The sequence below is a fragment of the Eptesicus fuscus genome, chromosome 6, assembly GCF_027574615.1.
Source record: "Eptesicus fuscus isolate TK198812 chromosome 6, DD_ASM_mEF_20220401, whole genome shotgun sequence".
NCBI classification, from domain to species: domain Eukaryota; kingdom Metazoa; phylum Chordata; class Mammalia; order Chiroptera; family Vespertilionidae; genus Eptesicus; species Eptesicus fuscus.
The window spans coordinates 87,214,516-87,232,430 of record NC_072478.1 but is presented as its reverse complement, the minus strand read 5'-3'; the positions used below and the strand labels follow the sequence as shown (position 1 = coordinate 87,232,430).

The window sequence follows — 17,915 nt, the reverse complement described above, 5'->3', positions numbered from 1 at the left end:
TAATTTTCCTTTTACATGTAAGTGTCACGTAGGTATGAAACTGTGTGGGTATGTATATGTTTCCATAAAAACCTACCCATCTTACAAGTATATAAGCAGAAAACAGATGAATAAGAAGTAAGTTCATTTAGACATAACGCTCCAAATGGTGGAAAGTAGAGGTTCTTCCCCTCCTGAGGCCAGGAGATTGGGGCCACTCCTGGCTGGCACTCAGCAGGCTCTGCTTGCCTCCAGGACTAGCCCACAGCTCCCCCGAGGAGACCACCCTCAGGCCTCTAACCAGGTCATGGACCACACAGGCAAACGCAGACCCAGTTTCAAGGCTCCTCCCTCCCCTGGTACCCTGGGAACTGGGGTCTTCAGCTGCCCGTCGTCCCTCCTGAGGCCACCCACCCATACCTGAAGGTCCTGCGGATGGCTGGTGACCGGGAGCGGCAGGATGAGGAGCCAGAGCTGGAGCGGCTGCGGGAACAAAGCTGCCGACTGGCCTTGCTCGGTGGGCTCTGGTAGGGGCAGTAGTCAGAGCGAGGGGGGCTGACCCCTGAGTCTTCATCATTGTCCTCCTCCTCCTCCTCCAGGAGGAAGCTGCTCTCGCCACTGCTGCTGCTGCTGTCCTCAAAAACAGTGTCGTACTCGGGGCTCTTGCACAAGGCCAGGTCTTCGTCCTCCAGGGCGGTCTCCAGGAGCCCAAAGTGCTTGGTGAGGCTGGCGCGGATCTCGTGGTCTCTCAGCAGCAGGCTGTCCTTGGCGGGTGCACCTGCGTCACCGCTTCTGTGTTCCTCCCAGCCAGAGGCCTGCGCCTCAGCCTGCAGGGCACCTTGCTGGGGCCAGTCCTCCAGGTGGACCCCAGATGGCTCCCAGGACCTCAGCACCTTCCTCTGCAGGGCACCCTCGGGCTTGAGCACCTGGCAGTAGTCATGGTCTCCAAAGGAACAGGAGAAGGGGCGCTTCTGGCCGGCCTGGGAGGCGGGCTGGGCTGTGGCATGCCGCAGGTGGGACAGGAGCTCACTCCGCTCGGGGTGCTGCTTTGGCAGCTTGTGGGCCGCCCCTGTGGCAGCCCTGAGCTGGGGGCCCTCCGGGGTGGGGAGGCCGGGAGCTATGTCTTGGCCTGGGCTGTGCTTGATGTCCGGCTTGAAGGGGTCCTCCTCTGTGGGCTTGTAGGGAGGGGTGGTGGGTGGGGTGAGTCCTATCCATGCGAGAGGAGAGACATGTGAGGTGCAGACAGATCACTTCTCCAAGAGACACTGAAACCCTAGTTTGGGATGGCAAAGTGGGACCCCCACTTCCCAAACGCTATGGGATGGCAGGCATCACTAATCGGTTACTGCACTTCTGGCTGAGCCTGGGCATGGCCTGGGACTCCGCAGAGTCCACCATCCATTTTTCGGAGCTGACGTGATGAAACCCATTTGCCATCCCTTCTGTAGCCTGGCAATGGCAGCCGAAGCCCCCGACCATCCAGGATAACTTCCTGCTCCCCATCCGGTCATTCAACAGGACCTCCCAGCTGCCTCCCACCTGGGTTTGATCACCACCGTGTCCTTAGTGCTCCTGCATCTGACCTTGGCCTCCATCCTCCCCCACGCACAAGAGGGAACTCGGTAAAACACCACAGATCGCTTCCTCTCTTGGGCTCCCGAAGTCTATAGGATCAACACCAAACCCCTCAGCCTGGCCTTCCTCTCAGCCTCTTGTGGTTGCTCTTTCCTGACCCCCCAGGTCTGCCATGTCACAACGCCAGGGGACCGGCCTCCTCCGGGGCCTCTGTACTTTCCCTCCTCTTGCCTTTGCTCGTGCTGATTCTGCTGCCAGAGATACCCTTCCCCTTCTTTGTCTCCCCAACTCCCACTCATCCTGCAAGGCCAGCTCAAATGCCCCCTGCAAATCTGCCCAGGCCCCACTTCCGCCCCTCTGCACCGCCCCCTGTGCTGCCAGAGCTCTGCATATACTTTGGAATTAGTGGGAATGAAACAGTGCTGGTCATGGTGTGGGTCTGTCTCCCACACAGGACTGCGGACTCCTTTGGGGGAAGACAGTGGCTCTGCCTTTGCTGACCCCGACATCAGCTCACAGGCCAGTTGGCCCCTGAGTCTGCTCCTTAGAACACCCTCAGTATGCATCTCATGACCCGGCACAGCCTGTGTCACAGTGGCAGGGAGAGCTCAAGGGGGCACCCCTCACCGCCCGAGGGGCTGCTCAGTGTGGGGGACTCGTTGCTAGGCATTGTGCCAGCTCCCCCAAGGGCAGCCCCGGCTCACCTGCCGTGCCACAGAGTTCCACTGTCAAGGTCTGCTCAAAACTCTTCTTGCCAAAAGGAGGGTCACTGGTGGGCGGGGAGGACAGAAAGGAAAGAGGCCAGTCAGCAGCAGGCCTCACCTCCCCAAGCATGGGAGAGGGCAAGGGGACACCGTGATAGACCCTGGCCCTGCTGCCCATGGAAGTGAGGCCTGGGGAGAATTTGCTGGGGACCCCTCCCCCCCGCTTCCTGGCTTTTAGAGGAAATTCAAAGCTGCAAGAGAGATCTACTGGAGAGTGGAGAGAGGGCAAGGATCGTCAGCCTCCTTATTTTATAGATTGAGCACCTGAGGCTCAGAGAGGGAGATAGACTTGCCCAAAGCCACACAGCATTTCCAGCTTTCCCCCATAGAGAAAAGAACTCCCTCCCTGGTCCTGGAGAGGACAGCTTACAAAATGGTGGAGGCCTTGATTCCCCACCCTTCCCTGCAGAGACTAGTGCCTAATAGCCAACTTCCTTCTAAGGGAGCCCAGCTCCGAGGGCCCCGGGGCAATGAGGGCACGGGCATGGGGGCAGGGCCAGGCTCAGGACTGATGGACCACCCAGCTCCCTCCCCCCCGCCCCCGACGTACACCCCCAAAAGGCCAAAGTCTCATGGAATAATAAACCGATAATTTCCAAAACCTACCTTTGTGACAAGGTCAGCGTGAGGCACCTGGAAGAGTCTGAAATGCAGACAAAAGAGAAAAAAGTTAAGATCCCTCAACACGGCACCATTAGCAAAGGCTTCCCTCAGGAGGAGACCCCAATTGGTACCAAGCACAGCTCCCTTCAAGCACGCGACCCAAAAGCCTCTGCCATTTTTAGGGGACAACCCAAAGACACCTTCATCCCAGGGTCTCAGCAACAGGAGCCCCTGGAAGATTTACTCCATTTCCCAGAAAGAGCAGATGAGTGCAAAGGGCGACCCCTCCTGGCCATACAGTGTAGCGCAGGGGGAAGAGCTGGGAGCCGAAGGCCAGCAGCTAGGAGCTCGGGCACCCATGGATGCGGGACTAACTAGCTGAAGGGATCATTAGATATCTCTGTGCCTCCATTTCTGTGTCTCAAAATGGGGATTATAACAGAGTCATTATATCCTTGCGAGGGGTCAGTGGGGATCATCCGTGTTAGACTAGTGCCTGGCACAGTAAGCACACAAGTACACAGAAGAACAGAGAACTCATAATATTATCACCACCACTGTTACCATTTAAAATTCACCTTCATTGTGGAGCTGAATTTATAGACACACCTTCTGTCACATCATCACCCACGAAGTCTTCTTTAGAGCACTGATCACAATATGTAATGATCTTCCTTTCGTGCTTACTCTTTGGTCACCTGCCTCCCCCACTGAAACACAAGCCCCATCAAGGCAGGCATCTCACTCCTTGTTCATTAAGTGGCATCTGGCCCATGCCTGGTGTACGGGTAACTCCTGAAGATCTGCCCAGCTAGCCCATTGTACAGAAAGGAAAGTTGAGATCCAGAGAGGAGAAGGGACTTGACCAATGCAGGGCTCCCGGCTCCCGGCTCCCAGCACAGGGGGGTTCACCACATCCCACCCCTGCCCCTCTCCTGCAGACGGACTCCGACTACCTCTGGAAGGGAGCCGCGGGCAGCTGGGGTCCTCATCCGTGTCCCCACACCCACTCTCACAGGGGCTCTCCAGAGCCGGGATCTGGGGTCCCCGGGGTTGCTGCTGGTCTTGGCCACTGTCCTCGTCCGTGGGGCTGCCCTGCTCCCCCTCCGTGTCGTAGGCCTCGGGAGCCAGGCTCAGCGAGGGCAGAGCTCCTTCTCCTTGTGACTCTGAGGGGTCCAGCGACTCATCGGTGAACGTCAGCCAGGGGCCAAGCTCCGGGTTCAGTCTCCTGGAACGCCGCACGGGGCACACCGAGCTCTCCAGCTTCCTCCCCAGCTTGGTCCACGGCAAGCCTCTGCCCGGCCTTTTCCAGCCCCACTCTTCCTCCTCCTCCTCTTCTTTTTCTTCTTCCTCCTCCTCCTCCTCCTCCTCATCTTCCTCCTGCCGCTGCAGCCTAGCCAACCGGCTGACACGGCCTTTCACCTCCAGCCGCAGTGGGCGCAGGCTGCGGCTGGGCCCGGTGCTCTTGGGTGAAGCTGCGACCCTCACCTCCTCCACGGGACACGGGCGGCCAGGGGAGGCCTGACCGTCTCTGGGCCTGTGCTGGGGCCTGAGGGAGGCGTAGACAGGTGTGGCCAGGCGGTAGGGTTTGCTGACATCACAGAGGACATCTTGAGCCAGAAGTTCCCTCAGGATGGAGAACTCAGCCCACGTGGCTTTGGAGGGGTGCGGGGACCGGGGTCTGACCTGCTTGGAGGCGCTGGTGCAGGGCTGAGGGGCTGGCTCCGAGGCCGGCGTGGGCAGCTTCCTCTGGGGGAGGCAGTAGGTGTGCATGTAGCGAATAAGCTGCAGCACGGCCTGCATGTCCTCCGGGGAAACCTGGGCGCCAGGGCCTGCCCTGCCCGGCGCCGCCGGGGAGTCCCAGGGAGAGGATGGAGCTGGCTGGGGGCTCAGGCAGTCCTTGCCCGGCTCCTCATCCTCCTTGGCGGGGAGCCGGGGAGGCAGGGGGGCTGGTGGCTGCAGGCCCCTCTCTGGGGAGTGGGCTTTCGCCTGGAGGCAGGATGGCACCGAGGTGAGGTGCTTATGCAGTTCCGAACAACTCCGGCTCTGAGGCTGCGTCGTGGGGGCCTTCTTCTCTTGGGTGCTGTCCACCTGGGAAGGAAAAGAGACCCGAGTGAGGAGGGAGGCCCACCCTGCTCCTCCCCTCGGCCCCACCCCTGCAGCCACTGGCCGGGCTCAGGAAGGGTCACCCAACACTGCCAGGTTTCACGCATTGTGTCCCCAGCGCAGAGCCCGGCACCTGGCTGTGCTCAGGCGATGAGGGACGAAGGAATGACCGGCCTCCTGGCCTGGATTTCACCCCTTCCAGAGCCACAGCAGAGCCTGCCCTGCCGCCCCACAGCCCTGCCCGCTGCCTCAGTAACAGCGCCAGGAAGACATTGTTGGTTGCCCGGGGCAGGCGTGGGAACAGGGATTAACTATAAGTGGGGCACGGGATCTTTCTGGGATGGAGGAAATGTTCTAAAACTGGTTGTGGTGATGACGATGAGACCCTGCAAATTTACTAAAAATCATTGGGTTGTGTTTCCAAAACAGGTGCCTTTTATATGTAAGTGGCACCTCCATAAAGCTGTTAAAAAAATACAAAAGAGCCCGGCTGGCGCGGCTCAGTGGTTGAGCATCGACCATGAACCAAGAGGTCACAGTTCCATTCCCGGCCAGGGCACATGCCCAGGTTGCGGGCTCAATCCCCAGTGTGGGCTGTGCAGGAACATCTCTCATCATTGATGTCTCTCTCTCTCTCCCTTCCTCTCTGAAATCAATAAATATATATTTAAAAAAAGAAGAAGATAAACTCAATCGCTTCCCAGTGCCCATCAGATAAAGGGAAGACCCCTTGGCCAGGTACTGGGGGGCCCTCTGAAATGTGGCCCCAGAGACTCTGACCAGCCTCCCTGTCCCCATTGGTCTACCCAGGGCTCTCCTCCAGGGCACCTGTGTCTGCTGGGCCAGATGGCTGTCAGGCGTGTCTCACATCTCTGGGGCACTTCCTAGCTTCCCGCAGGACAGAGAGCCTGCTCATCAAGGAGCTGAGCTGCTGCCCGCTCCACAGAACAGAACGTAAGGGGCGGTCCTTTGTTTTGGAACTCAGCCAGGGAGAGGGCATGGGGACAGGTTCCTACACAGAGCCAGGGTCCGAGAGAGGCCACCCCACTCTGCCGTGAGGTGGGACTGCAGGCCAGTCCCTGCAGGAGTGTCCCATGGCGAGAGGGGGAGGGCTGCGTGCAGGCTGTGAGTAACAGGGGCGCTGGGAAATCGCCCCCGAAACTGAAACCTCTCCTGGGAAGTCTCGGAAGACGGAGCCCAAGTGGGGGAAAGGTCTGGCTTAGCTCCTGGGTGTTCATAATACAGCTGCCAACTCCCCACGGCTCCCCCAAAAGAAACCCAGCTCCTTACTGTGGTCTCCAAACCACAAGATCTGTTTCACGCTGTCACCACATAGGAAAAGCCCCCTGAGGACAGGCCACGCCTCCCTTGTCCCTACTCTAGCCCAGTGTCTGACACTGCCTGGAACCCCAACCTGGCCTGGGTCTCATGAAGTGCCCAGCACACCAGGTACAAGGACTGCGGGAGGAGGAAGGGGGGAAGGTGGAAGTCGACTGAACTTGAAACCCCTAACAAGAGCTGAAGGTTGCACCCCCACCCCCAGCCACCTGGGGGCCAGATGGGTTTTAGGGCGCATGCAGAAATACCTTGACACAAGGCCGCTGACTTTTGGACCTGAGGCTGGTCCGGCGCCAGGCAGCCCCTTCCTTCTGGGAATCGGAGCTGGACGCTGGGTAGGATGTGGCAAGCAGGAGCTTCTGCAGCTGCGGGAGAAGCAGAGAGAAGAGAAGCTGGGCTGAGCCACAGCCAGAGGCCATGGAGGACGGAGAGGCCCGAGCCCCAGCAAGCCCCTCGGACTGATCACGCCCTGACCCGGTCATCACAGGACCTGGGAAGAACATAGGACAGGCATTCAATGACCTAGACCCATGGTCGGCAAACCGCGGCTCACGAGCCACATGCGGCTCTTTGGCCCCTTGAGTGTGGCTCTTCACAAAATACCACGGCCTGGGCAAGTCTATTTTGAAGAAGTGACGTTAGAAGAAGTTTAAGTTTAAAAAATTTGGCTCTCAAAAGAAATTTCAATCGTTGTACTGTTGATATTTGGCTCAGTTGACTAATGAGTTTGCCGACCACTGACCTAGGTCAGTGGTCGGCAAACTCATTAGTCAACAGAGCCAAATATCAACAGTACAACGATTGAAATTTCTTTTGAGAGCCGAAAACCAACTTCTGCGGATGGGCCATGAAGTTTCAATCGCACTGTACGTGCGCGCCCGCACATGGCATTTTGTGGAAGAGCCACACTCAAGGGGCCAAAGAGCCACATGTGGCTCGCGAGCCACGGTTTGCCAACCACTGACCTAGACTATGTTCCCAATATACAGAGTGGGGCAAAAGTAGATTTAAAGTTGTTTGTATGGAAAGTAACACCATAATGAATACATAATAATAATAATACAAGAATAAACTCTGTGTTTCGTGTACTCACAACTGGAGACCTGCTTTTGCCCTACCCTGCACATCGTACTAACAGAATGGGCAGACATGACTCAAGATCTGGTTGGGTTTCTCAAAGTCACAGATAGTCTTCTTAGGTAATTAGTTTTGAAAAGGATTTACATTTTATTGGGATGCTTGTGTGTGTCTGGGGCTGTTAGACAATCAGCTCTCTGTACTTAATACTATACACATAGCGCCTCCGGCCACCCAACGTTTCTACACAAGAAGAAGCATGTGACACTTCAGCTTGTCTGGCTTTTCTAGTGTTTCTATAAAAACTGCTGAGACACTTACACGTCTGCATCCAGAGGGCAGGCACACAACGTATCATAGCCGAGCTAGCAGGGAGCTGAGTGCAACTGGAGCCCTACCAGGGATCCGATCTCGGCCACGGCTGTGAGCAAGCCAGGAAGTATGGCAGGTTTTTGCTAAAGCACCGAGTGCTGCCTTGGGGGTCATATCCCCCAGGTTGTCCCAACAAGGAGTGCCAAAGGCCCAGGAAGCAGAGAAAAGGCCATCCCACACTCCTGTAGGAGCTGGAGGATCCCCACCTGGACCCCAAACCAACACACACACACATCTGTGATTCTCTGACGTGGACAGGAAACGTTCTGCGGACTGGAGGGAAGGGGCCTGGTTCTGGCCCAGCTCAGCCCAACTCAGCATGAGACCTTTCCCTCTCTGGGCCTTGGTTTCTCCATTGGAATAACAGGGGCAGGTAGATTAAATAACTATACCTGAACCTTTCTTTCTTTTTTTTTTTTTTTTACTCAGGAGTCCCTCTAAGAATATGCTGGAAGCTGCTGACCTCAGAAAAACGCACAGGTTTGTAGATGTCCATGGGCCTTTGTCAAGCCAATGGTGGGCTCTCTGGCATCCACGACTCCAGGTTAAGAACTGAGCCTGTGGACATCTCAGGGCCTTTCTAACTCGGACAGTGTACTAGGAGTCTGTTTCCCGTGTGCCTAGCTCAGTGCCCGAAACACTGCTCAAAAACGTGTGGGATGCAGTCAAGGCACAGGAGGGAACAGTCTGTGACCAGCAGGGGTCGCTCTCTGCCTCGCAGAGGTTTGGTCCTGCTCCAGAGCCCCACACAGAAATGGCACTGAGAATTCCTCTTGTTACGACTAGTAACGGTCGTGCCAGGATCATGACTTAGAGAGCATTTATTGAGCAACTTCTGTGTGCCAGGCCCTGTTCTAAGTGGTTTACGTGTATTACCTACTGCCTTTGAGATAGGCACTGTTTTTGACCTCACCGTACAAACCAGGAAGCTGAGTCAGAGAGGTTAAACGGTGGGGCGGGGATTCAAACCCAGGAGGTCTGATTCTAATCTTACAGGAAGCAGGGCCCTCTCGCAGGAGCCACAATGTGGGACTGAACATACTCATATGTCCAGCACATCCAAGGTGCTCACTAAATGGTTCACACTCCTTTGGGGAACTTAAAAGAAGCAGGAAAGAAGGAACGGCGTCCTGGGTTCTCGTGTTCATGGGCACACCGACTTGCTGTGCCACAGAAGGGGCCCTCCCCACTCTGGGTCAAAGGCCTTTCTAGCTCAAAACTCTCCATGACCCAAGACCTCCCCAGTTCCAACAGGCTGATTTTCCGGGTCTCCCCAGCCTCCAGGAGCCACAGCACCAAGGTAAGGAGCCGGACACAGGTGAGTGAAGCTGGACTTCACACCCCAGTACATCTTGGCATTTGTAACCTCAGCCTGAATCAAGGGCAAATGCTATGAGCAACTCGAGGTCCAGACCCCTTTGAGGATCTCATAAAAGCTGAGACCTTCTCCCCAGAAAGCTGTGACCCCATGTGCACATTCCCACATTCCGCACAGACTCACACAGAGAGCATTTAACTTTTGCTGATGGAAGTATAAACCAGTCCAACCTGTTTGGAGGACAATCTGGAAGTATCTGTCTAAACTGGGAAAAACAAACAACCATGTATCTGTAGACCCGAGAATTCCATTTCTAGGAAATTTATCCACTCACATGTGGCAAAGGCCACTGAGCCAGGGCAGTGACTACAGCACTGTAGCAATAAAGGAGTTGGAACAACATAAATATCCATCCACAAGGGGGCTGGTTACATAAGCCATGGTATGTCCTTACAAAGGAACACTATGCAGCCAAGAAAAAGGACGGAACAGAGCGGCCTGTACCCATTTGAAAGCACTGCAAAGACACGCAGTTACACTGTGAAAAGCAAGGTGCAGAGCAGAATGCAACGCAGGCTCCCTTTGTGTCGTAAAAAATTAAAAAAGTGGAAGAGGAATGTCATATAACAGATCAGTAACCACAGTACACTCTGGGGAAGGAAAAAGCAATCGTGAGACAAGTAAGGAAGTTTTGCTTCTCACTGTCACACCTGCTTGATTTTTACGGTGTGTGTGTTTCCTAATATTTAGGAAAATGCTTGCATGTAATTTCAAGGTTTTGCAACACAATCAAGGTCAATCCATGAAACCTCCAAGGGCCTACAGATGTGTGTGAAGACTCTGTGGCTAGCCCAGCTGTACGGGTGGTGAAGGTGAGGCCAGGGAGGCCCCCCATCAATGTCTTCTGTGAACCCCATTGTCCCTGAGGCACGGAGACCTCTACAGGGGCTGCAGCCGGTTTCCCAAAACCCACCAGCCCTTCAACCAAGCACCACATCCCAGGCCACCACCGTCTCTTTGACTGGAAATAGGTTCTCACCAGTGAGAGCTCATCCACCTCTGGGGCCCTGGCCGGGGGGCTCTCCAGGGAGGGGCTGGGGGGCGCAGATGAGGGGGCAGGCGAAACGGAAGTGCAGGATGGTGTGTCCCCACCGTCCAGGGCCGGGAAGGCAGCCAGACCCACGTCATCTTCAGGGATGTCATCCAGGGTCTTGGTGAGCGCCGCCAGGAGGGCCTCATTCTCACTGTCGATTATCTGAAGTAGGGAGCACGGGTGGAGCAGAGAGGGAACACGGTTAGTCATACCTCGGCTCAGCGGTTTTCACGGCAGAAGCCTGCTGTGCACACGCTGCTGCACCATCATCACCCTCCTGCCAGACCCTCTAGGATGCTTCCCCCATCAGGTTCTCACAGAGTGCTGCGGGAGAAGATGCCCAGGAACTGTGTTATCAACGCCAAGAACCTCAGACGTTTAGGAGCAGGCAGCAGGAGAGAGGAAAATGGTCTTGCCCTGGGAGTCCCAGTCTGGGCTGTGCTCCACCAAGACCTGTCCCCCCTACCAAGGACAGCAGCTCTGCACCACAGCCTCCCGCATTCAACCCCTGGGACATAGCCCCGAGGTCCGTCTATGCCCCTGGTAGCAGCACCCCACTGCGGGTCCCAGCGGCTCTAACCCTTGGGCCCAGGCAGGCAGTGGAAAGGCTAGAAGCTTCAGGGTTCAACTACGACAAGGACAACCACAGCTACCATCTCCCTGCAGGTTCCCAGGGCCTGCTTGCCTCACTCACTCACTCACAGAGAGGTAGTTAGTGTGGTGGTTAGGGGTTTGGGCTCTGGAGCTGAGGTTGAATCCCAGAACCCATACTTTTCAACTACGTGTCCTTAGGCAAGTTCCTTAGTTTTTTTCACCTGTCAAATGGTAATACCTACTTCATAAGGTTATTATTGAGGACTAAATAAGTTAACATCTAAGTACTTATTACTACCACCACCACCACCACTACTACTTAAACTACTTAAATTCATGTGATAATGGTGGTGATGATGATGATACGGTGGTGATGATGGTGATGGTGATGAAGATGATGACAGTGATGGTGGTGATGATGATGACATTGATAGTGCTGATGATAATAAAGATGATGATGGTGGTAGTGGTGGTGGTGGTAGCTACCATTCTTCCTTCATCTCTTTCCTCCCTCCCTTCCCCTAACACATACGGACCGAATGGCTACTCTGTGCCTGGCGCTGTCTGGGCACTGGTGACACAACATGCCAAGACCGATACAGCCCCTCACGGAGCTTACACTCCCGTGGAGAAAAGAGTGAAACAAGGAAACAAACAAGATCATTTCAGGGAACGCGGAAGGCTGGGAAGAAGATAAAAGGAAGCTGTGATGCAGAATAAGAACAGGGTGAAGATTCACGGGTTATTTTGGGGGTCAAAGAAGGCTGCGCTGAGCAGCTGAAACGTACACTAGGAGCCCTGAAAGATGAGAAGGCACCAGCCAGGCAGAAGGGGGAGGAACGAAGGTTCGAGGCAGAGGGAAAAGCAAGTACGAAAGGCCTGGGACAAAGAATGTGGCTTTGTAAATACTGCCTCACAGCAACCTGTAAGGGGGGGGGGTGCCATTCCAGTCTCTGTCTCACAGTTGGGGAAACTGAGGCTCGTAGAGTTTGAGCGAGGTGTCCAGGGTCACACAGCAAATCCAGGACAGAGGCAGGGCACCGAGCACTCCACGCACAGATGAACCAGACCCTTCGTTCTCTGATGTCTAAGATCCACAGCAAGGAGGGTCAGTGAGCACACTCCCAGCCCACCAGCCCACGCCCAGGGGCCTGGACTGCGGGGCTCACCCTGCTTCTCGGCGAGGCAGCGAGGACCTCATTTAGTAATCCCTGGTCGCTGGGCCTGTTCTGGCAGCACATGCTGTCACATGATGCCTCCCCCAGCACGCTTTCCCATCCCAGGTCAGGCTGTTTATCCTTTCTTCAGGAAGTTCATCTGAAATACGCATCTCGTGACAGCCTTTTGGCCCCACTAAATCTGTTCCAGGCCTTGCAGCCGGAGCAGCAGCTGAGTGATTCGAAGGGGGGCATGGGGAGAAGAGAACAAACGCGTTTGTCATTTTTGGAACACAGCTAAGAATAAAAGAAAGGTCAAAAGGAGGTTTTGCTTGGGCCTGACCCAAGCTCTGGGGATGGGGAGGACCAAGGGTAGATCTGGACCCATGGACTCTGGCTCAAGAATGCAATGGAGCTCACTTGACTCCCCTCCCCCCACTCCCAACCCAAAGACCAGAGCCCCCTTGTTCCCAGAGCAATCTTGTCTAGCCTGACGGGGAGTTAAGGCCTTGGAACCTGGGGCTCAATGACCACTCTTGGGGCTGATCGCTCGGGGCTCTGATCTAAGCCTCACTGCTTTGCTGTAAAATGGGAAGCCATGATCCCTGGCCAGCCTCCCTCCAGTTCTACGAGGAAGGCAAGTCTGGAGGTCATGATGAAAGCACTTCCATGCCCAGACAGATCCTGAAGCATGGGAGGCACCCGGGCAGATTTTTTGCGTGGAAGAATGAATGACCCACACGATGCATTCTGGCCACGAGGAGAGACTGAGATTAGGGTTTCAAAGAATAGATTCTAGAGGAATGTTACTCAGAAATGATGTCATCAAGCACTGGATGGAATGAGAATTCCCTTTCACAGAGGTGGCCGATGGCCCAGAGATACTATGAATTATCACGAATATCAGCTGATCCCTCTCGGATCACACAGAGACCAGGGATGTCAACCACGTGACCTAAGTGCTACCACGCCCCTTACTGCTAAGCAGATGTGGCTGTTCCTTCCTCGCCAGCATCTCTCTCTGCACAGCCTTCCAGGCAACAAGGGCCAGTGCCGCACAGGTGGCGCTCACAGGGAATCTTACTTGCTGTTCTTTTCAGGGTGGGGGAATGAAGGTCCAGGAAAGACACTTGTCAAGGTCACACAAGACAGCCAGTCAGAGGACGGGGTCAAGGACTTGCTGTGTGCCAGGCGCTGTGCTCAGATGGACACAGAAAGGCAGAGACCTCAAGAAGCCCCCAACAGGTTGGCATCAACAAAATGACTAACAAAAGGCCTCCACCATCTCCTCAGCCCTCCCTGGGAAGAAAGGCTATTCCTGCCCACAGCATCATCCCATCAGCCCGGGAGGATAATACAGTACAGGGGGCTGTGCCACCCCGCTCCCCTTCCTGGCCCATTAGCTCGGCTCCCCCAGCTCTGCTTGGAAACGGAGTGTAAATTAATGGAGAGTTAATCAGCGGAGGAAGGGATATTAATAGACTCAGCCCCACCCCCAACCTTCCTGAGCCGGTTTCAAGCTAGAGGAAAGGCGTCTGTACGAAATCTGGGGGAAACGCTTCATTTTGGGCCTAGAGTGCTTGAAGGAATGTCACAGAACAGAATTTAGGCATCAGGGTGGGAAGGACACTCTGAAATCCTCTATTGTCCTGGGAGGGGATAAGGCGGGGGGTGGGGTGGGGAGGGCTTAACGGGAGCCTGGGAAACCCAGGAAATTCGTTTCCCCCTTTTTTACTGGGAGTTGGTCCATAGATTTCATCCGAATCTAAAGGACCCTGCGACTCTCCCCCAACAGATTAAGAACCACTGATTGAATCCATGCTCCCTCTTCATTGCTCACGTGGGGAAACTGAGGCCCAAACAAAGGAAGCTAGCTACTTGTCCAGGGCCACACGGCACAGCATAAGAGAACAACCAAACGCCCGCTTCCTCCAAAAATGCTTACAGAGTGCCTGTGTGGCCCCAACCCTAGGCCTCGGGGCAGACAGAGACATGGAAGGCACGGTCCCTGCCCCCGAGGCGTTGTCAAACCTGTCCCAGTAGCTTGTTCTTCACTCTCCCGGTCTGTTTCCATAGCAATGGTGTCATTTGACTGTTAGTTCACACCTGTGACACAAGGCAGCACTGCTCTGAGTCCCACTGGTCGAGTGCGGAAGCTGCCCCAGCTAGTGGCAGGAGGGGGAAGAACCTATGACCCCCGAGTCCCCGCTCAAGGTTGTGGACCGGCTCACACCTGGCCTTGGTAGGAAAGAAACATTACAATCGGTGCCTTCATACGATTGAGTCCTGACAGTGGGTGAGGGCCCACACAGACGAATAAAATGCTGTTTGTCCTCCAAGGAGCTTGAAGTCTAAAGGACACATATAAACACACACGTGTGCACACATATGCACATACACACACACAAGATGCGAACCCATGAGAGGAAGTAACTGACCAAGTTCCTTGGAAGGAGCCAACATGAGAGCTGGGCACTGAAGGATGTAGTCATTTGGTAAATATGTATTAAGCCTGAGAAAGTGCCAGGCTCTGTGCAGAGCGCTGGGACTGTAACAATGCACAATGCCATCAGGTCCCCACGCTCATGGGGCTTACGAGGGGGCAGGGCGGGAATCAGGCACCGATCACATAATCACAGGCACAGAGGTGCATTAGTGTATAATGGGTGGAACTGGCCTAGTCTTGGGAGCAGGTGGGGAGCACAGGCCAGCAAGGGGAGAGGGGCTGGGTGGGCAGAGTTCTGCATAGTCCTAAGCATCTGTGAGGATTCTGCCTTCCTTGCCAGCTGGGAGCCCGGGGGGCCGCACCAAGCTGACTTGTGTCTGAGACCATGCCATGCACATAGTAGGACCTTGGCAGGATCTTGCTAGTTGGACCGGCCAATCTCTGAGTAAGCAGGGGATGGTCTCCTTGCAGCATCTAAATCCCTCTCACTCATCAGTCTCCACACATAAAAGCATTTTCTGGAAGTTGGCACCTTCTGAGGGAGGGAGCAGCATAGCGTAGGTCTCATTCCCTTTTTTCACGTAAAGAATGAAGGTCACCAGATGGAGCCAGACCTGGAGTCCAGCCCTGCTGGTCCTCATGGGGTTGGCAGAGAGGCTGGGTAGCAGTGAGGGGTACGGGTTCCTAGGTTAGTCTACACCTTGACCCTTCCTAGCTGTGGGACCTTGGGCAAGTTACTTAACCTCTCTGAGCTTCACTGTCCTCACCTGTAAAATGGGTTATTAATAGTCCTTTACTTATATATCAGAATAGCCTGGGGAAAAAAATCAAACTCCTTACGTTAGCCCACAGACCCTGCGTGATCTGGCCCTGCCTACCTCTCTGACTATCTCCTGGTCTCCCCTTAGCTTCTACCCCACAGCCCTTCTGTTCCTGCTCCCCAGCTCTGCACTCACTGTTTCCTCTGTCCCTGCTCGTTGGTCTCCACGAGGCTCCTCCTCCCCACTGTTCAGCTGAAGCATCTCCTCCCTGAGGCCTTCCCTGACACCCAATCTTTAGAACCCCTTTTCGTCCCAGTTCATTTCCTTTTGTGCCCCCAGTGCAATGACCACAGTTTATTTACGTGTCAGCTGATCCAGGATCCCTCTCCCCTCTAGGCTGCTCTGTGCACTGATGAACACAGTGCCTGACACACAGAGTGAGCTCGTAAACGTGTCTGGAGGCAACGATATCATCTTCCGGACCATCCGAGGTGACGCTATGGCGCACCTGCAGGGCAAGTGGCACATGGGATGCTGCTGTGGTTATTACTACAGTGCCAGACAGGTGCAGGGAGCCAGGTCTCCTCCCCCGAGTCTTCATGGGGGAGCACATTTCAAGGAAAGAATAATGAACTTGAATGTACCCATCACCCAGCCTCAACAACATGGCCAATCTCCTTTCATCTGTTACCCTCCAGGTCACCAACACACCCACACACGCAAATGCACGCAGAGCTTGCCTTATTCTTTTTTGTGTGGGAGTTCATTTGAGCCAAACTGATGACCTATGCCAGGAAGCCAGATCTCAAATGTTCCTGAGCTTGCTTTATTCTGAAGCAAACCTCAGACATCCTAGTATTCCACGTTAGAGGGCTTCTTAAAGGAAACATCACCCAGTACGTGCCCCGGGGCTGGGAGCTCGCAGGATGAGAGGCGTATGTGTATACACAGCGGTTCTCAGCACTGCCTCTTTTAAAGACCCTCTAGGCTCCAATTGAAAAATGGAGATAACTGTACTTATGTCTGAGAGTTGTTCAGAGAATTAAGTGAATTAATATACGCAAGCAGGGCAGTCCTGCCACGGAGCAGCTGCTCAGTAAATGTGAGGCATTCCCCTTATGGCATCATCGTGGCTATAAAGCCCTGGCTTGGAAGGCAGGCAGACTGGGTTTGAATCTAGCTCGTTACTGATTAGGTAATTGGCCCTGGCGACATGCCTTCAACCCTCCGATCCTCAGTCTCCTCATCTGCAAAATGGGGAAATAATCATGCCTGCCTCACAGGATAGAGAAGAGAATTGAGTGAGATATCACAGGGAAGGGAGGACTTGGAACCTGCCCTGACCTGCAGAGGGACTGGGTTCTGATTGGGATTGGTGGGGAGGTGGGGGGGAGGATAGAGGGAGCAGCTCTTCCCAACCCTCACTTTCCAGAGGCCTGGCAAGGATGAGAGCTGCCGAAGATCAAGTGCAGATCCAGGGCAAGAGACACAGTCGTAAGAGCTTTGTAGTCCCAAGAGGAGACCTCTTTGCATGAGCAAGTGCAGAAGAAGGTGGTGCGAGCGGAGCCAGGCTTTCAGGGGCAGAGAGGGCCACGGCGGGGCAGGGGCAGCTGCGCGGGAGGTCATACCTGGAAAAGCTCCTGGTCGTCGGGGCTGTACTGGCTGGGCTCGGTATCGGAGCTCTCGGGGCACCACTGCAGCTCCCCGAAGCAGGTGGCCGAGTCGAAGTCGCTGACATCCAGCTGGGAGAGGTCAAGCTCTGGAAAGTCAGCGCAGAGTTGCTCCTCCTCGGACCCCACACCCTGAGGAGACAGGAAGGAGGGAGGCTGGTCAGAGCTGAGCTTGGCTAACCCCAAGCGGGGACCATCCTACTCATGATGCTGCCAGTCCGGCCGGACCTTCAGCCGCCCTTGGCCAAGGCCATTTTGCCAAATGACCAAGAAATGTCAAGTTCTGCCCCACTCTCTTGCATCTTTTGAGTGTGCCAGGAGCTAAGCCAGGCCCTGGCAGTGCAATCCTGCCCGCTGTTCTCTCCCCTTCTCCTCTCACTCCTCTATATCCCTCAAGGCCCTGCCCACGTAGCACCTCTTTTCTCTTAGCAGCAATGTTTTGTTGAAAACTTTACGAGGACCTGTAAATAGAGACCTACTCCTTTCCGTGCCTGCCCCCAGCTGAAAGGAGATTTCTGGAAGACAACAATCCCTCCATATCCTATATAATAAAGAGGTAATATGCAAATTGGCCATCAGTCCAACACACAAGATGGCCACCCCCATGTGGACACAAGATGGCCACCACAAGATGGCCAGCAGGGGAGGGCAGTTGTGGGTGATCAGGCCAGCAGGGAAGGACAGCTGGGGATGGGGGGGGAACAAGCCTGTAGGGGAGAGCAGTTAGGAGGGACCAGGCTGGCAGGGGAGGGCAGTTAGGGGCAATCAGGCCAGCAGGGGAGCAGTTAGGTGTCGGTCAGGCTGGCAGGGGAGTGGTTAGGGGGTGATCAGGCTGGCAGGCAGAAGCTGTTAGGGGCAATCAGGCAGGTGGGCAGGCGCGTGGTTGGTAGCCAGCAGTCCTGAATTGTGAGAGGGATGTCCCGGGATTGGGCCTAAACGGGCAGTCGGACATCCCTCGAGGGGTCCCAGATTGGAGAGGGTGCAGGCTGGGCTGAGGGACACCCCCACCCCCATGCATGAATTTCGTGCACCAGGCCTCTAGTTAATAATAAAGCAACAAAT

The 17,915-nt window shown here is 55.1% G+C and overlaps 1 protein-coding gene across 2 annotated transcripts in view; it reads right to left on the bottom strand.

Moving 5' to 3' along the window:
• PPARGC1B (PPARG coactivator 1 beta) overlaps positions 1-17,915 on the bottom strand; it is a 97,841-nt gene that overhangs the window by 8,329 nt on the left and 71,597 nt on the right. The window contains exons 2-8 of one of the 2 annotated variants that reach the window (XM_008152197.3): positions 16,812-16,985; positions 10,172-10,387; positions 6,614-6,730; positions 3,878-5,012; positions 2,925-2,961; positions 2,259-2,323; positions 400-1,186 (exon numbers count right to left, since the gene is read on the bottom strand). In XM_008152197.3, the coding sequence (XP_008150419.2) occupies positions 400-1,186; positions 2,259-2,323; positions 2,925-2,961; positions 3,878-5,012; positions 6,614-6,730; positions 10,172-10,387; positions 16,812-16,985 (2,531 nt within the window). The remainder of the gene's footprint in view (positions 1-399; positions 1,187-2,258; positions 2,324-2,924; positions 2,962-3,877; positions 5,013-6,613; positions 6,731-10,171; positions 10,388-16,811; positions 16,986-17,915) is intronic. The other variant, XM_054717029.1, reaches the window with a different exon arrangement.